Genomic DNA, 18,931 nt, shown 5'->3' with positions numbered 1-18,931 from the left:
TCAGAAACAGCTTTTATTATCCAAAAAACCCGCAGACGTACATCCTGTCTGCTGTTACAGCTGTGCCTCAGAAGGCAGTTGCATTGCTAAGAGTTTTCTCCCTTTCTATACCTAAGGAAAATCTCTTACTGAATCAGGGCCTCAGTTTTAGTGCCTATCTGGGCAGTAATATGGATATCATAGTAATCTGGAGGAAGGAGGAACAACATTACCATTACGTTTCTAAAACAGTGGCAAAACTTCTTTCCTGACCCCAATAATGATGATCAGCTTAAGCTTCTGGATCAGCAGTTTTCCTTTGAACCATATCGTTTGCATAGTTTTCAATTTTCCTCCAAAACTGGTCCAGTTTTACTGTTGTAGCCATGATAACTTCCAATAATTTCACCACTTTTGAAATTAAGAATTTCTTCCTCTGAAAGTGATGAAGTATAATAGCCCTTAGTCTTAAGAGGAGACCATGGTTTTTTGTATCTTGTTCTTGGATTAATTCATGTGGCCTTTGTCCTAAAGGTTTGCCCACCCCATCTTACCCACTAAACAAATGTTATTCCTAAACCTAATCTTCTGTAACTTACAAATCTGCCTTTCCCAGTAAATTATATCTGCCATGCTTGCCATTTCATGTTTGCAGCTTATATTCTGGAAATATCCAGTCAGTTTGTTCTGGCAGGTCTGTGCTGATTCTTGATGATCATTCCTGGTTTTTTTTCTCTTCTTTAATAGTTTCCAGTATAGTGCCCAGGGTTGACGTTGTTCTAACTGGTCTGTAGTCAGATGTAGATTGAAATTCCCTTGTGGATATGAGTGGTGTCTTAGCAGAGGACCAATTAAAAAAAAAAATAGTACCACATGAGCTTTCAAGGTCACAATGTGGTTCTTTTTAAAAGGTATCTATTAAAATGCCAGTCATATCCAGGGCCAATGTGGCTACTAGAATTGCTAACAGATAATTGCTCTATTAGAGGCAGATCCTTTTGCCTCTGTATCTATCAGCATGAACAATTATCTCACTATAGTGACTGATGCAGTTGCATCTGCTACTTACATCTTTTTGCTTTCTTTTCTTATCCTAGATATATTCTGGCTAAGTGAGTGTCCCCATGATTAGAACTTAATCCAGCCTGGCTGTTTTTTCCCCATTTGGCTAAACAGTCGTTCAAGATGTTTCATTGTCTGATTGAATGTCTCACACAACTTTATTAAAAGGTTTAGTAAAATTTGCTGTATCATTTCTTTTGTTTTAGATTTGAATTTTTTGTAACAATGGATGACGTCAAGAAAAGGGCTTTGGATGTTGCAGTGAAGAACCACAGGTCATTTGCTTCACATGAAAGAAAAGAAATTGGAAAAGTAAGCAGAACCACTTTGCATGCTACTAAACTGCTGTCATGTCATGAACTGCAGAGTACAGTGAATTGAGAGAACCTGCCTATGGCTAAGGCTCCTGGTTTTCTGCGGCAGCTTATTGGATAGATTTTGGGGCACACTGCACATCATTTTACAGGCTTTCAGTACATATTTTTACAACCTTTGTTTTAATTATCTTGTTAATTCTGTTTTTGCTCTTTTTATGGTTCATTTCTCCATTTCATGTTTATCTTTCCACTCTTCCTTTCTTCTCTCTGAACTCTCTACAGACCTCTCTCCCTCCCAAATATGCCTCTCTTCTTACTACCCTTTCTTTCGTAATTCCGATGCCATGGTTCCAGCCAATGCTTGGGGGAGAGGGGGTATTGGAGATGGTAGACAGGTGGGCAGCAGAGCTAGAAAAGGCTGTGTGAGTGGACTGATTGTGAGGGACGTAGCAGTAGACGGGTGGTACTTTCTGCAACTACATGGTTATCTGCGATCACAATTTCAGAAAGCTGGAACCCCAGCTGACTAGCTTTGGTTGGAATACTTTTACAGTACATTAGACATAACTTTATGGAGAGGTTGCTATGCCACATATTCCAAATAAGCAATGGCAGCTTGAGATTTATTTAATGTTTGGGTACTTGCAAGGTACTTGTGACTTGGATTGGCCTCTGTTGGAAACAGGATACTGGGCTTGATGGACCTTTGTTCTGACCCAGGACGGCAATTATGTTCTGTGTGCCCTGTGCTGTAGACACAGAATAGCAAAACATATTTCCTCTGAGCTCAATGAATCATGATCTGAAATCAAATGATAAAAATTGGAATTTATTTCTTGATATTTTAAGGCTTGTTTTATTCGAGTTAGATTGTGATCTATTTAAACTTTGCTTAAAAATAAATAACCAGATTTTGAGCAGAGTTCAATTTTCAATCCAAAATTTATTTTGCCCATCTCAAAAAACTATGTCCTGGTGAAGGTACATCCAGTGAATAGAATTTAGTGACTCACTTTTTCCAAACTGGAAATTCCACTGTATTTTCTATTAGAGATGTGCATTTGATTTTCCCGAATTAGGCAATTTCAACGAAATTGCCTAATTCAGTACGGTTTGGGGGGAACCGAAAAATGAATGAAATTTTTCCGGTCAGCACACTAACTTTGACCAGTCAGCGTGCGCTAACTCGAAAATCGGCCCCCTCCCTGAAAAAAACCCCCAAACTGCGGGGAAAAATGGAATTTCCCACGGGGGGTGCCCTGAAGCAAAGCCCAAGAGGATAAAAAAAAAAACTATGCACATCTCTATTTTCTATAGCCCGATTTAAGCTTTTTCACTGTAGTTGGTCAGTTTGTGAACATGAAAAGTTTGAGAACAAAAATATTTAATTTTTTGATTCCTGTAGTATTACTCTTGCTTGACGTTCTGGCACTTACAGTCCATGTGGAGTCACTGCCTGTCCATTGAGGCCCTAAAGCAGAAATATTTTGGGACCTTCTCTCTGCCATACAGCACACACTAATAAAATAAATTTCTGAAACAATTCACGTTCTCCCCTCTAGCCTGATACATAATCTTTTTCCCAACCCCACTCCAGCTCACTACCCCTGTGGGCCTCCATTCTCATCTCCTCTCTCTTACCAGAAGGAACAACAGCAGCCAGTGAGTTGTGGGCCTGTAAGCCAGTGTGTACAGCATGAATAGCTATTTTGCATACCTAACAAGTTGCCATAGTGGGACAGGCTAATCCAGAATACAAGTACTTGGCAAGCACCCAAACATTAAATAGATCCCATGCTGGTAATAAGCAGTGTCTGTTCCCTAAGTCATCTTGACTAATAGCAGTTTATGGACCTCTCCTCTAGGAACTTGTCCAAACTTTTCTAAATCCAGCTAAGCTAACTGCCTTAACCACATCCTCTGTCAACGAATTCCAGAGCTTAATTGTGCATTGAAAGAACTTTCTCCAATTTGTTTTAAATGTGTTACTTGTTAACTTCATGGAGTGCCCCCTAATCTTATTATCTGAGTAAACAACCAATACACATTTATCCGTTCTAGTCCTCTCATGATTTTGTAGACTCCATCATATCCCCCCTCAGCTGTAGCTTCTTCAAGTTGAACAGCCTTAACCTATTTAGCCTTTCTTCATAGGGGAGCTGTTCCACCCCCTTTATCATTTTGGATGCCCTTCTCTGTACCTTCTCCAATGCAACTATATCTTTTTTGAGATGCGGCGACCAGAATTGTACATAGTATTGAAGGCCAATCCGCCCCTGCATACTGGAGAAGGTTTTCATGGGTATTGATTCAGATGAACTGAACCAAATCATGATGAACCTAGAAGATGTGGTAGGCCTGATTGACAAACTGAAGAGTAGTAAATTACCTGGACCAGATGATATACACCCCAGAGTTCTGAAGGAACTCAAAAATGAAATTTCAGATCTATTAGTAAAAATGTGTAACCCATCATTAAAATCATCCATTGTACCTGAAGACTGGAGGATAGCTAATGTAACCCCAATATTTAAAAAGGGCTCCAGGGGCGATCCGGGAAACTACAGACCGGTTAGCCTGACTTCAATACCAGGAAAAATAGTGGAAAGTGTTCTAAACATCAAAATCACAGAACATATAGAAAGATATGGTTTAATGGAACAAAGGCAAGTCTTGCCTCACAAATCTGCTTCACTTTTTTGAAGGAGTTAATAAACGTGGATAAAGGTGAACTTGTAGTGTACTTGGATTTTCAGAAGGCATTTAACAAAGTTCCTCATGAGAGGCTTCTAGGAAATGATAGAGGTGTTTAAAATCATGAGAGGTCTAGAACGGGTAGATGTGAATCGGTTATTTACTCTTTCGGATAGTAGAAAGACTAGGGGACACTCCATGAAGTTAGCATGGGGCACATTTAAAACTAATAGGAGAAAGTTCTTTTTTACTCAACGCACAATTAAACTCTGGAATTTGTTGCCAGAGGATGTGGTTAGTGCAGTTAGTATAGCTGTGTTTAAAAAAGGATTGGATAAGTTCTTGGAGGAGAAGTCCATTACCTGCTATTAAGTTCACTTAGAGAATAGCCACTGCCATTAGCAATGGTAACATGGAATAGACTTAGTTTTTGGGTACTTGCCAGGTTCTTATGGCCTGGATTGGCCACTGTTGGAAACAGGATGCTGGGCTTGATGGACCCTTGGTCTGACCCAGTATGGCATGTTCTTATGCTTTGTGAGTTTTCTCAGTCTGAGTAGCAAACTACGCTTCCTATCCTAAAAGGCGAAATGGGAAATGATATGGTTTGCTTATCCTGCAGTCTGCAGAGAACCCCTGTTCCAGATAAGCAACATAGCTTTTTCTGTGGATACGTAAGATACTATCAGCTGCACAGGTAGAAACTCCCAAACTGAGGTATGCAAATGAAAACACTTTTGTTAGAAATTTAAGATGTGGTGTCAAAACTAATTTGTTGTGAAGTAACTGAATACAAGGAGAGTATGAAACTAGTGCTTATAATTCACTCTTTCTTTGAGTAGAAGTAACTGCTATCAGAAAAAAACTTTGCAAGAAAAGAATTTTTTGTTTTGCTGTTGCCAATAATTCAAATGGTGGTTTCATGAGCCACCATCTTAAGATACATCTCTTATTGGAGGTTTCAAATGTGAGAGACCTGTCAAATTTGGCAACTGTAGGCTGCTGGAAAATAAGAATGCCTTCTAAATGTTTGTGGTATGCTTGTAATTAACTCTGAATTAGTCTTCAAACTGAAGTTGGAAAGGCTTAAGTAGATATTCAAGTACATGAGAAACAAGACACTTAAATGGATCCTATGTTAAGTTTGAGCACCAGATATTAAATCTTTTCCATTTCAAAGTTGTAGGATTTTTTGATAGTTGAAGCAAGGAGAATTCCAATACTTATTAGGTAACTGCATGGCTGAAATTAGTTTACTTTCAACAGCCAGGCTGTCAAATCCAAAGACTGAAGGTTAGGTTGTGGTAGATTCCTATTGCACTGCATAATCAGGGAAGAAATATCCACAAGCTTATCAGTGGTTGAATAGCCAAGCGTTAGAGCTAGGGAAACCACAGTTGATGAGGCCATAAAGGGATTATCAAAATCATTTGTCCTCTGTTTTTGAGCAAACTGGAGAAAATGCACAAAGAAGGCTTAGATTCCACCAGTTTAGAAAACATCCACTACCAGTCTACCTCTCTCTGGTCTCTTGAATTAGTATGTGGGAATTTTGCTGTTGAGGAACATTATAAAGACATCTATTTTGTGGAATGTCCCAAAGTTGAAGAAGTTCCTGTACTATGTTGTCATGGAGCGACCATTCGTGTGATTGTAGGTGATGACTACTATTCAGTTCTGTTTCCCCGGAAGAAAGCTAGAAGAAAAATTCTTGGCAATTACCCTTTCCAAATTTTGGAGGCTCCCAGGAAAAGTTTTTAAGACTTTGAAAATAAATAAAACTCATCCCCCTTTGTTTTATTTAACGTACATTAGCACTTGGTTGTCTATGTGGATCAATACCACCTAGGTCTTCTATCGTGGGATGAAACTTTCAGAACATTGAAGACTGCTTTCAACTCTAGACGGTTAATATGAAGAAACTTCTTTTTTAATGACCATGTTCCTTAAGAGGATAACTTTCTCACATCACTTCCCCAACCTTGATTGGATGCATCTGTTATCAGAATGTCTTGAAAGTGGGACTGATGAAAGAATTGACTTTTTTAAAAGATGTGCACAATCTAACTACCATGTCAGATGTATTGGATATTCTTACTCTGTTAGACAACAATTGGAGATGGTTCCACTGAACCTTTAGCTCCCACTGAGCCTGTCTCATGTGAAAATGTGCAAAATGGGTGAGTCAGACTGTTGCTACTTTGTGACCTAACATTTTCATGAAAAGGAGGGCAAAGACTTGACCTTGGACATAATCTGCTTTATGTTGGGCTATTTCCCAATGGGCCCTATATGAAATTAATTACATGAGGTGGCTTCATGTTGGATTTTTGAAGATTGATTAGAAATCCTAGGGACTGAAGTGTGCTCATTGTAAGAAGAATGGAGAAATGTGCATCCTGAAGTGAATGGCCTGATATAAAGCAATTGTTCCAGGTATGGGAAAACAAAACCATTTTTTTCCATACATGAGCAGCAACAACTGCAAAGCATTTAGTTAATACTCTAGGTGAGGCAGAGATGCCAAATTGTATATTTCTTTGCTACGGTGAAATGTAGAAATTTCCCATGAGCCTTAATTAAGATATGAGTGTAAGTATTTTTAGATCTAGAGAGCAAAATCACTTCTCCAAGACAAGGATGGTAACCAAAGTCATCATGAATTTTTCTTTCTTTAGGTATTTAAGATTTCTGAGGTCTAACATGGTTTAAGGCATCACCTAGATAGGATTTTAGACAATGTTGGGGAGGAGCCGGCTGTCGTGGTACACGTGGGCACCAACGACATAGGAAAATGTGGGAGGGAGGTTCTGGAAGCCAAATTTAGGCTCTTAGGTAGAAAGATTAAATCCAGAACCTCCAGGGTAGCATTCTCTGAAATGCTCCCTGTTCCACGCGCAGGTCACCAGAGGCAGGCAGAGCTCCGGAGTCTCAATGCGTGGATGAGACGATGGTGCAAGGAAGAGGGATTCAGTTTTGTTAGGAACTGGGGAACCTTTTGGAGAAGGGGGAGTCTCTTCCGAAGGGATGGGCTCCACCTTAACCAGGGTGGAACCAGACTGCTGGCGCTAACCTTTAAAAAGGAGATAGAGCAGCTTTTAAACTAGAACAAAGGGGAAAGCCGACAGTTGCTCAGCAGCGCATGGTTCGGAGAGATGTATCTTTAAAGGATACTACTGATGCATTAGAATTAGGGCATCCCGACAGTGAGGTTCCAATAATTAGAAAAGTAGTCCAAGTGCCTGTAACTAAAAACTCACCTGAGCTAAAAAATTCTAACTTATCCCTATCAATTAAAAAGCAGAATAAAAATACAAACAAAAAACAAACTTTGAAATGTTTGTATGCTAATGCCAGAAGTCTAAGAAGTAAGATGGGAGAATTAGAATGTATAGCAGTAAATGATGACATAGACTTAATTGGCATCTCAGAGACATGGTGGAAAGAGGATAACCAATGGGACAGTGCTATACCGGGGTACAAATTATATCGCAATGACAGAGAGGAGCAGTCGGGAGGAGGTGTGGCGCTTTATGTCCGGGATGGCATAGAGTCCAACAGGATAAACATCCTGCATGAGACTAAATACAAAATTGAATCTTTATGGGTAGAAATCCCTTGTGTATCAGGGAAGACTACAGTGATAGGAGTATACTACCGTCCACCTGGTCAAGATGGTGAGATGGACAGTGAAATGCTAAGAGAAATTAGGGAAGCTAACCAAATTGGTAGTGCAGTAATAATGGGAGACTTCAATTACCCCAATATAGACTGGGTAAATGTATCATCGGGTCACGCTAGAAAGATAACGTTCCTGGATGGAATAAATGATAGCTTTATGGAGCAATTGGTTCAGGAACAGACGAGAGAGGGAGCAATTTTAGATCTAATTCTCAGTGGAGCACAGGACTTGGTGAGAGAGGTAACGGTGGTGGGGCCGCTTGGCAATAGTGATCATAATATGATCAAATTTGATTTAATGACTGGAAAAGGAACAGTGTGCAAATCCAAGGCTCTCGTGCTAAACTTTCAAAAGGGAAACTTTGATAAAATGAGAAAAATTGTTAGAAAAAAACTGAAAGGAGCAGCTACAAAAGTAAAAAATGTCCAAGAGGCGTGGTCATTGTTAAAAAATACCATTCTAGAAGCACAGTCCAGATGTATTCCACACATTAAGAAAGGTGGAAAGAAGGCAAAACGATTACCGGCATGGTTAAAAGGGGAGGTGAAAGAAGCTATTTTAGCCAAAAGATCTTCATTCAAAAATTGGAAGAAGGATCCAACAGAAGAAAATAGGATAAAGCATAAACATTGGCAAGTTAAATGTAAGACATTGATAAGACAGGCTAAGAGAGAATTTGAAAAGAAGTTGGCTGTAGAGGCAAAAACTCACAGTAAAAGCTTTTTAAAATATATCCGAAGCAGAAAGCCTGTGAGGGAGTCAGTTGGACCGTTAGATGATCGAGGGGTTAAAGGGGCACTTAGAGAAGATAAGGCCATCGCAGAAAGATTAAATGATTTCTTTGCTTCGGTGTTTACTGAAGAGGATGTTGGGGAGGTACCCGTAATGGAGAAGGTTTTCATGGGTAATGATTCAGATGGACTGAATCAAATCACGGTGAACCTAGAAGATGTGGTAGGCCTGATTGACAAACTGAAGAGTAGTAAATCACCTGGACCGGATGGTATACACCCCAGAGTTCTGAAGGAACTAAAAAATGAAATTTCAGACCTATTAGTAAAAATTTGTAACTTATCATTAAAATCATCCATTGTACCTGAAGGCTGGAGGATAGCAAATGTAACCCCAATATTTAAAAAGGGCTCCAGGGGCGATCCGGGAAACTACAGACCGGTTAGCCTGACTTTAGTGCCAGGAAGAATAGTGGAAAGTGTTCTAAACATCAAAATCACAGAACATATAGAAAGACATGGTTTAATGGAACAAAGTCAGCATGGCTTTACCTAGGGCAAGTCTTGCCTCACAAATCTGCTTCACTTTTTTGAAGGAGTTAATAAACATGTGGATAAAGGTGAACCGGTAGATATAGTATACTTGGATTTTCAGAAGGCGTTTGACAAAGTTCCTCATGAGAGGCTTCTAGGAAAAGTAAAAAGTCATGGGATAGGTGGCGATGTCCTTTCGTGGATTGCAAACTGGCTAAAAGACAGGAAACAGAGAGTAGGATTAAATGGGCAATTTTCTCAGTGGAAGGTAGTGGACAGTGGAGTGCCTCAGGGATCTGTATTGGGACCCTTACTGTTCAATATATTTATAAATGATCTGGAAAGAAATACGACGAGTGAGATAATCAAATTTGCAGATGACACAAAATTGTTCAGAGTAGTTAAATCACAAGCAGATTGTGATAAATTGCAGGAAGACCTTGTGAGACTGGAAAATTGGGCATCCAAATGGCAGATGAAATTTAATGTGGATAAGTGCAAGGTGATGCATATAGGGAAAAATAACCCATGCTATAATTACACGATGTTGGGTTCCATATTAGGTGCTACAACCCAAGAAAGAGATCTAGGTGTCATAGTGGATAACACATTGAAATCGTCGGTTCAGTGTGCTGCGGCAGTCAAAAAAGCAAACAGAATGTTGGGAATTATTAGAAAAGGAATGATGAATAAAACGGAAAATGTCATAATGCCTCTGTATCGCTCCATGGTGAGACCGCACCTTGAATACTGTGTACAATTCTGGTCGCCGCATCTCAAAAAAGATATAATTGCGATGGAGAAGGTACAGAGAAGGGCTACCAAAATGATAAGGGGAATGGAACATCTCCCCTATGAGGAAAGACTAAAGAGGTTAGGACTTTTCAGCTTGGAGAAGAGACGACTGAGGGGGGATATGATAGAGGTGTTTAAAATCATGAGAGGTCTAGAACGGGTAGATGTGAATCGGTTATTTACTCTTTCGGATAGTAGACTAGGGGACACTCCATGAAGTTAGCATGGGGCACATGTAAAACTAATCGGAGAAAGTTCTTTTTTACTCAACGCACAATTAAACTCTGGAATTTGTTGCCAGAGAATGTGGTTCGTGCAGTTAGTATAGCTGTGTTTAAAAAAGGATTGGATAAGTTCTTGGAGGAGAAGTCCATTACCTGCTATTAAGTTCACTTAGAGAATAGCCACTGCCATTAGCAATGGTTACATGGAATAGACTTAGTTTTTGGGTACTTGCCAGGTTCTTATGGCCTGGATTGGCCACTGTTGGAAACAGGATGCTGGGCTTGATGGACCCTTGGTCTGACCCAGTATGGCATTTTCTTATGTTCTTATGTTCTTAAGGCTGCCTGATTTGTTTTATAAGGACTGGTGATGTTTCTTTTTTTCCTTTGTTACACTGCATACAGTCTCTCCGGCTTGTTGCAGTTTCCAGTTCAGTGTTTGTCTGCATGCGTCTAGTTATGCTTTATGGTCTCTTTATTCTTTGTTAGGTGAGGGTCTGCACATGTGACTGAGGTGAGGTTCTCTGCTGTCATGTAGTTTCTGTGTAGGGCCCTGTAGTTGCCTGGCTTGGTCTGTTTTCCTAATAGAAGATGTATTGGTGTCTTAAGGCTTGGTGTAATATTTTCAGTGTTGTCTTTTCTTATGTAAGGTGTTTACTGTTTGAGTTCTGGAAAGTGGTGCTGTTTTGGTGTGGAATGTTTACTATTTATGCAATTTCTGTTCAGACAGAATACGCATCTTTCCCTTGTGTCATTCTTAACAATACAAATAATACTGGACCTTTATTTTTTATTTCTACCATGAATTTTAATGAGCAATGTGTCACATGTGAGTGTGGTCTGTCACGATGGGAAAAAGGTTGAGAACCACTGTGGTATATCATGAGAAGGGCCCTGACACATGATGCAGCCATCAGGAAAGTCAGACATTTTCTTAGAGTGTCTAGGACAGTGATGGCGAAATTCTTGTCCTCGAGTGCCATAAACTGGCCAGGTTTTCAGGAGAATGATTTGCATGCATTTTATGCAAATCTTTCTCATGCATATTCATTGTGGATATCCTGAAAACCTGGCCTGTTTGTGGCACTAGAGGACTGGAGTTTGCCATCATTGATCTAGGACATCCTTTTTTTTTTTTAAGCATGGCTTCGATTCCAACAGCTTAAATATCACTAAGGCAATGTCAAATTCAATTTTGGAGGAAAAAAGTTTGCTAATGCCAAAAGAGAGAGAAATGGTACTATTTAAAATTATTTTAGCAAGTCTCCTAAAAGAAAGAAAATTAAATTAAAGAGAAAAGAAAAGAAAAAAACCTGATGCATGACTGGAAAAATACGAGAGTAATTCATGACAGTTTACAAGAACAGAAAGAGACTGAGAAGACTTGTGTGGTGAGTGGCTGTGTGGGAAAGTCTGTGCATACCTTCCAAGTTTTTGGGTTTTTTTGAGCTCTTGGCACCATTGGATGATGTCACCTTACTTCTGAAGCTGATATTCTGCTTGTCCACTGAGAATTCCTTTCTAACCAAGATTTTGCAGCAGAAAATGGGGCCACTGCTGCTTTCCTCAATTAAGCTTATGGGGAGGGGGAAAGGAGCAGAGGTCAGTAAAGATCTTATGAAAATAAGTCTGTCCAGGATTCCCCTGGGGCTGCTCAGGGCCTTAAGCAATTGCTCTATGCCCATTGCTGACTCAATTTATTCATCAAATCAAGAATTCTAACCAATGGATGCAAAATTTGGCAGACTCCAGTTCAGATTTTAGCTGTATTTGCTTTCTAGCTTTGAATTGGCAATAACATTTTGTTTGTTTTTAAGGTATTGGTTGACCTGTCGAAAGAAGATTTGACCAAAGGATTTACTCAGTGGTAAGTGTCTTCTCTTCTCTTCACCTTCTAAATGATTTTATTAAAATATAGTACAGTAACTGTATTCCATTTAATTTTCAAAGCCAAAAGTGGCTATGTACCTGGATAGATCTTAGTGTAGGTTTAGTATTAAGGAAAATAGTTTGGTCTCCATTCATAGTTGCAAAAACGAATCCATTTTGAAAATAGTCCAAGGGCCATGTGCGCCAAAGGCTCGATTTCAGGCACTGGTGAGAGATCATATTTAGGGTTATCCAGCAAATGCAAGGAGAGACCAGATTAGAGCCTAGCATACTGAGGGTTTATGTTCACCAGATTCACATGTCCCTGCGGTGGCTGCATTCCCAGGATCAGCACCAATGCCCTCTTCCTGCATGAGGCAAATCTGCTCTGAAACGAAGACTAAGAGAGTTGAGCCAGCTGCAGTCTGCTGCAGCTTAATTATCTTTATAAATGGTTGTGCTCATGGTTATACTTTTACTGAGCAGGAGACATCTATGTGACTCCATTGAGGCAGTTGTTAGGGAAGTTGTTGATCCCCCTTTTTTTCATGTTGGAGCCAACCTGGTGGTTCAGTGTGGAGACCTGAGTTTAATTTCTGGATCAGGTTTTCTGTTCATCGGGCTGGCTGAGGATACAGGTAGTTTACAGGCTCTGAGAAAGGGAGTTTATCAGACAATAGTAACACCTATTAAGCAGACTTAAGGCCCATGATAGGGTTCCAGGAGTCCTGTTATGACTCCCACTTGAATGCCATTGCTGCAATGGCTAGATACAAGTAAGATATAAAGTTGGGGGTGGGGGGGGGGGGATTTCCACCTAGTTCCAAATGAAGGCTGAGGTCACCTGTTGTGCTCGAAGCCTATTGGAGCAAGAAGAAACAACAAAGCAGAAAAAAATGTAAATTTCTATTGGAAACAGTTACCCATTGGAACTCCAGAAGCTCAGACTGAATAACAAACTAAGGGGGTCATTTATCAAAATGCGATAAGGCGTTTTCGCATGCGTTAAGGGCTTTTCGCATGCGAAAACGCCTTATAACGCATGCGTAAACGTGTTTAATGCATGCGATAGCACCATATCGTATGGTGCAATGCAAATTCAGAAAATAGGAAGAGTTAGGGGTGGAGAGTGGGCTGGGTTAGCCTGTCTGCGAAGAGCTATCGCACAGCCATAATACCGATTTTTAACAACACCTCTTCAGATTGCGTTAGGCTGTGCGATAGCTGCCGTGACCATGCGGTAAGGTTTCCTCGCTGTTTGCGATGTCTACCGTAAAGCCTATTTCAGGGGAATTGAAGGTCCCAGAGCCTTGGGGGGGGGGGGGGGGGGGGAGAGAGAGAGAGCCTAGCCATAATGTCATCCCCATAGGTAGGTATTTGTATCCCTATGGTAGGCCCACCTAGTAACTCGAGGTGGGTTTTGGGTATGAGTGTAGGGGGTTAGGGGCCACTTTGACATTCTACGTGACACGTACGAACAGAACAGTGGTCTCTTGTGAAGATCTGATGACCTACGGAGTGAGGAAACTCACTCCAAGATGAGATTTGGGCAATGTTCTCTCCACCTAGCTTGATGGACTCGCTACCTGGGTAACATCAAGCTAGGTGGAGAGAACATTGCCCAAATCTCATCTTGGAGAGAGTTTCCTCACTCCGAAGGCCATCAGATCTTCACAAGAGACCACTGTTCTGTTCGTACGTGTCACGTAGAATGTCAAAGTGGTCCCTAACCCCCTACACTCATACCTAAACCCCACCTCGAGTTACTAGGTGGGCCTACCATAGGGATACAAATCTATCTATCTCTTTTCTCTCTCTTTTCTCTCTCTCTCTCATGGTCCACCCAGTGGTCATATGCAGGAAATACAACAGATCTGACACCTATTGCTAATTCTGATAATGTTATCGCAATGTGCACTAACTTAGCTCTTCGCATAGGTAATTAGTGCAAATTGCGATAAACTGAATTTGTGCATAAACCACGCCCCTTTTGCTATCGCATGCGGTACTTACCGCATTTTGATAAATCCAGGCCTAAAGTTAACCATGAAATCCTTAGATTTAGCTTCATGTTCATTACTGTATTTGATTTCTGTTGCAGGTTTGACCTGACCATGAATGGTAAACCAAGAAGCTGATTTCCTTTCTGCTGATGTCCTATGACAGGATTGTCTCTGTTTTTAAACATGTAGAGATGAAAGTATTTTACATTTAAACTATAAAATGTACATATGTAAATTTGTATGTTCTGTAATTATACAGCATTGTTTTATCAAAAATTTAAATAGTTATATATATATTTTATATGTTTTTACCTGACCTGGAATTGGTAACTATTTCTATACTTGTGATAAAGTATCAGTAAAAATGATAATATAAGCAGAGACTTAGACAGTTATACCTGGAGTACTATACAATATCTAGAAAATCCAGGTACCAGGTTGTAGGGCTCACCAGTTCTGTTACCAGTTTTTTTTGGTGTAGCAGTCGTCGTAGGACCATATCGCATATTACATCATAGAAAGGTATAAACTGGTTGACATCGTCTATAATATGACCAATTAGATTTGGGATGTAATTTGTGATTCAAAAAAGGGTAAATTCATAAAACATTTCTAAAAACAGCTTTATTATGGTCTGTCGTCATTACTTACACTTCTGAATTATTACACTGTTCTCAGTGGCTACAGTTAAACCATGCCTTAATGAAATAAAGAGAAGGAAAAAGGGATCATAGGCTGTTAGAGCCCCCACATTTTTAGCATCTTCTAAAAATGTACTTTTGATGGAGCATCCTTTACAGGAGCTCTCTTGACCATGGTGCTGAACAGTAGTGAAACGCCCCCCTTTTTTGTACAAGTAATTTTCCCCTTGAAATCATGTTTTTATAAGAGATAGCATAGAGGATATATATCCCTCTCTCGTTGTCATGAAAGTCATTTGAACTTCAACTTTGATTTAAAAACAAAATACACAAAGGTACACAAATGCAGTTTATACTTCATTTAACCATGTTTGTAGGCATTTATTTAGTTTTCAGTTAACTATGGTGATTTTTCTACAGCTAGCAAACCAGTACTCTTCAAAATAGCTTGTGTGTTTTGATGTCACCGAGAAAATAGACTGTACAGCCCCCTCCCTCAAAAGGGCAGAAGATTAACATTTGTTAGTCCCACTGGATGTGTTTCCCAACCAGTGTACGGAGGCTTGATCACCTGTGCCGTGGAAAAGTCACTAGTGTTGCTTGCTTAAGTTTAGACCAGTACCTTGGTTCTGATCTTAGGACCTCATAGCAATAAGACACAACAGCAGTGGTGTTAGACTGAATGGACTCTGCACCACCTCCCTCTGAGTTCCTGTCAATTCTCTCCTTTCCTTGGTCACCTTCTTCTTTGACTGGGTCATGGATGAGGGTGCTGCTGTGGTCAGATAAGGGGTCCATAGGGATGCCAATTTACCTCTCTCTGGCCCTACTTGTGAATCATACCTCACCTCCCAAGGACTTTACTAACATTCATTTTCTGGAGAAAATGGTTACTATGCTGCCCATTAACCTGAGGAAGTAAGAGGACTTGAAAGGATGTTTTCAGGTTGTTGGTTTATTCAGCCTCCTGTAGAATCTACTTCCATTCCAGTTCACGATCTTCTAAAAGACCTCCAGATGAATATGGCAGTCTGTCTTGCCTACCTAAGGCACACTTGATTGGCTTTAAGCATAGAGACCAGGTCTCTCCTGGTTTTGGGTTGTCTAGCTACTGCATCATTCTGTAGCTTATTTATTTTTTATTTATTTATTTGTTTTTATATACCGACATGGTGGAATCTGCTTATTTATTTATTTAAAAGTTTCTTATGTACCACATATACACACAATGGTGGATGTAGGACGTTTACAAAATTAAAACATACATAAAATCATCTTGATAAATTACCATATTTGCCGGCATATAGGACGCACTTTTTCCCCTCAAAATAGAGGAAAAATGAGTGCGTCCAATGCACCGGTAATCAAAATTAACAGCGTCCGTTGGGGGGGGAGTGACGCCTTGGTGTCGGGGAGCGAGGGCGCGCCGCCCGATTGGCCGGTGCTGGGCAAATGGGGCTTGCCGAAGCGTGGCTTCCCCAATCAAAATCAACAGCGTCAGCCACTTTTGCCGAGCACCGGCCAATTGGGCGGCGCGCCCTCACTCCCTGAAGCCACCGTAACACTTTCCCCCCCCCCCCCCCCCCAACCGGACACTGTTAGTAATTTTTCAGTGCTACTTTAAAAAAAAAAAAAAAAATTTGAAGCATGGCCTTTTCTTCCATCTTGTCCAACCAGAAGACGTCAACAATGGTGAGCAGTTTCAAAAGTTGTATCTGCGAAAAGATTATGGTATTTACATGGAGAGATGCTAATCCACACGTACATTTTTGTGCATTAATCTTACTAACAGCGTCCGAGGGGGGGGGGGGGGGGGGGGGAGTGGGAATTGCTCTTTATTTGTGAACCTGGAAGATGTAGTAGGCCAAATTGACAAACTAAAGAGTAGCAAATCACCTGGACTGGATGGTATGCATCCTAGGGTACTGAAGGAACTCAAAATGAAATTTCTGATCTATTAGTTAAAATCTGTAACCTATCATTAAAATCATCCATTGTACCTGAAGACTGGAGGGTGGCCAATGTAACCCAATATTTAAAAAAAAAAAAGGCTCCAGGGGCGATCTGGGTAACTATAGACCAGTGAGTCTGACTTCAGTGCCAGGAAAAATAGTGGAAACTATTCTCAAGATCAAAATCGTAGAGCACATAGAAAGACATGGTTTAATGGAACACAGTCAACATGGATTTACCCAAGGGACGTCTTGCCTAACAAATCTGCTTCATTTTTTTTGAAGGGGTTAATAAACGTGGATAAAGGTGAACCGGTAGATGTAGTGTATTTGGATTTTCAGAAGGCGTTTGACAAAGTCCCTTATGAGAGGCTTCTACGAAAACTAAAAAGTCATGGGATAGGAGGCGATGTCCTTTCGTGGATTACAAACTGGTTAAAAGACAGGAAACAGAGTAGGATTAAATGGTCAATTTTCTCAGTGGAAAAGGGTAAACGGTGGAGTGCCTCAGGGATCTGTTCCTGGACCAGTGCATTTCAATATATACATAAATGATCTAGAAAGGAATATGACGAGTGAGGTTATTAAATTTGCAGATGATACAAAATTTTTCAGACTAGTTAAATCACAAGCGGACTGTGATACATTACAGGATGACCTTGCAAGACTGGAAAATTGGGCATCCAAATGGCAGATGAAATTTAATGTGGATAAGTGCAAGGTGTTGCATATAGGGAAAAATAACCCTTGCTGTAGTTACACGATGTTAGGTTCCATATTAGGAGCTGCCACCCAGGAAAAAGATCTAGGCATCTTAGTGGATAATACTTTAAAATCGTCGGCTCAGTGTGCTGCAGCAGTCAAAAAAGCAAACAGAATGTTAGGCATTATTAGGAAGGGAATGGTCAATAAAACGGAAAATGTCATAATGCCTCTATCGCTCCATGGTGAGACCACACCTTGAATACTGTGTACAATTCTGGTCGCTGCATCTCAAAAAAGATATAGTTGTGATGGAGAAGGTACAGAGAAGGGCTACCAAAATAAGGGGAATGGAACAGCTCCCCTATGAGGAAAGACTAAAGAGGTTAGGGCTGTTCAGCTTGGAAAAGAGACGGCTGAGGGGGGATATGATAGAGGTCTGTAAGATCATGAGAGGTCTTGAACGAGTAGATGTGACTCGGTTATTTACACTTTCGAATAATAGAAGGGGGCATTCCATGAAGTTAGCAAGTAGCACATTTAAGACTAATCGGAGAAAATTTGTTTTCACTCAAAGCACAATAAAGCTCTGGAATTTGTTGCTAGAGGATGTGGTTAGTGCAGTTTATTTTATTTATTTTATTTATTTAAAGCTTTTCTATACCGGCATTCATGATGCAATCATATCATGCCGGTTTACAGATAACAGGGGGTGCAATAACCGAGAACTATTAACCAGTGCCGAGGAAGTAAAAAGTTACAATATAACAAGGTAGTTGAAACTGGGGGAGGAAGGAGACAGGAATAGACAAGAATTATATAACTTTACAGAGCTAGATTATTTACATTGTGCAGTAATGTCTCTTTAAGGATACTATTTACATTGTGCAGTAGGGTATCTTAATTGTGCATTAAGGTCTCTCAGTGGATGTTGCTGTAGGGTCTCTCCCTGTAGTAGGATCTCTTCCCTGGCTATTAGACTCGGGAAAGGCTTGTTTAAATAGCCAGGTCTTAAGCCTTTTTCTAAATGTTAATAGGCAAGGTTCAAGTCTGAGATCTGGTGGTAGGGTATTCCAAAGAGCGGGGCCCGCCGTAGAAAAGGCCCGGTCTCTGAGTGTTATATGGTGTGTAGTTTTAGTTGGGGGAACAGTTAGCGAACCTTTGTATGCTTCTCTGATGGGTCTGGATGATGTGTGTAGTCTGAGGGGGATTTGGAGGTTGAGAGGGGCTTGGGAGTGGATTGATTTATGGATGATGGTGAAGGACTTGTGTAGGATTCTGTAGTGTATTGGCAGCCAGTGTAGATTAATTAGAATGGGAGAGATGTGGTCTCTTCTTCTGGAATTAGATAGGATTCTGGCTGCCGCATTCTGGAGCATCTGAAGTGGTTTGATAGATGCGGACGGGAGACCTAGCAAGATAGAGTTGCAGTAATCTATCTTGGAGAATATTACGGATTGTAGGACTGTTCTGAAGTCGTGAAGGTGTAGGAGTGGTTTCATTCTTTTGATTACCTGTAGCTTGTAGAAGCAGTTCTTGGTTGTATTGTTAATAAATGATTTTAGATTCAAGTGTTTGTCTATTACTACCCCTAGGTCTCTTGCTTGTGTAACCATTGTGTTAGTTGGGGCAATTTGTGGGGAGTTGCTGTTGTCAGGGGTGATGAGGAGGAGTTCCGTTTTGGCCGAGTTTAGAATCAGGTTTAGGTTTGCGAGGAGTCCGTTGATTTCTTGGTGGCAGTTTTCC

The 18,931-nt window shown here is 40.4% G+C and overlaps 1 protein-coding gene across 1 annotated transcript in view; it reads left to right on the top strand.

The window, feature by feature from the left end:
* ESYT3 (extended synaptotagmin 3) overlaps nt 1-14,511 on the top strand; it is a 193,069-nt gene extending 178,558 nt beyond the window's left edge. Inside the window, exons 21-23 of the mRNA XM_029605310.1 lie at nt 1,248-1,353; nt 11,836-11,885; nt 13,989-14,511. Coding sequence (XP_029461170.1) covers nt 1,248-1,353; nt 11,836-11,885; nt 13,989-14,025 — 193 coding nt within the window. The 3' untranslated portion in view covers nt 14,026-14,511. The remainder of the gene's footprint in view (nt 1-1,247; nt 1,354-11,835; nt 11,886-13,988) is intronic.
* The last annotated feature ends 4,420 nt before the right edge of the window (nt 14,512-18,931 follow it).

This window comes from Rhinatrema bivittatum, chromosome 6, assembly GCF_901001135.1.
Source record: "Rhinatrema bivittatum chromosome 6, aRhiBiv1.1, whole genome shotgun sequence".
NCBI classification, from domain to species: domain Eukaryota; kingdom Metazoa; phylum Chordata; class Amphibia; order Gymnophiona; family Rhinatrematidae; genus Rhinatrema; species Rhinatrema bivittatum.
Note: the sequence above shows the minus strand (reverse complement) of the source record. Positions and strands in the feature narration are given on the sequence as shown.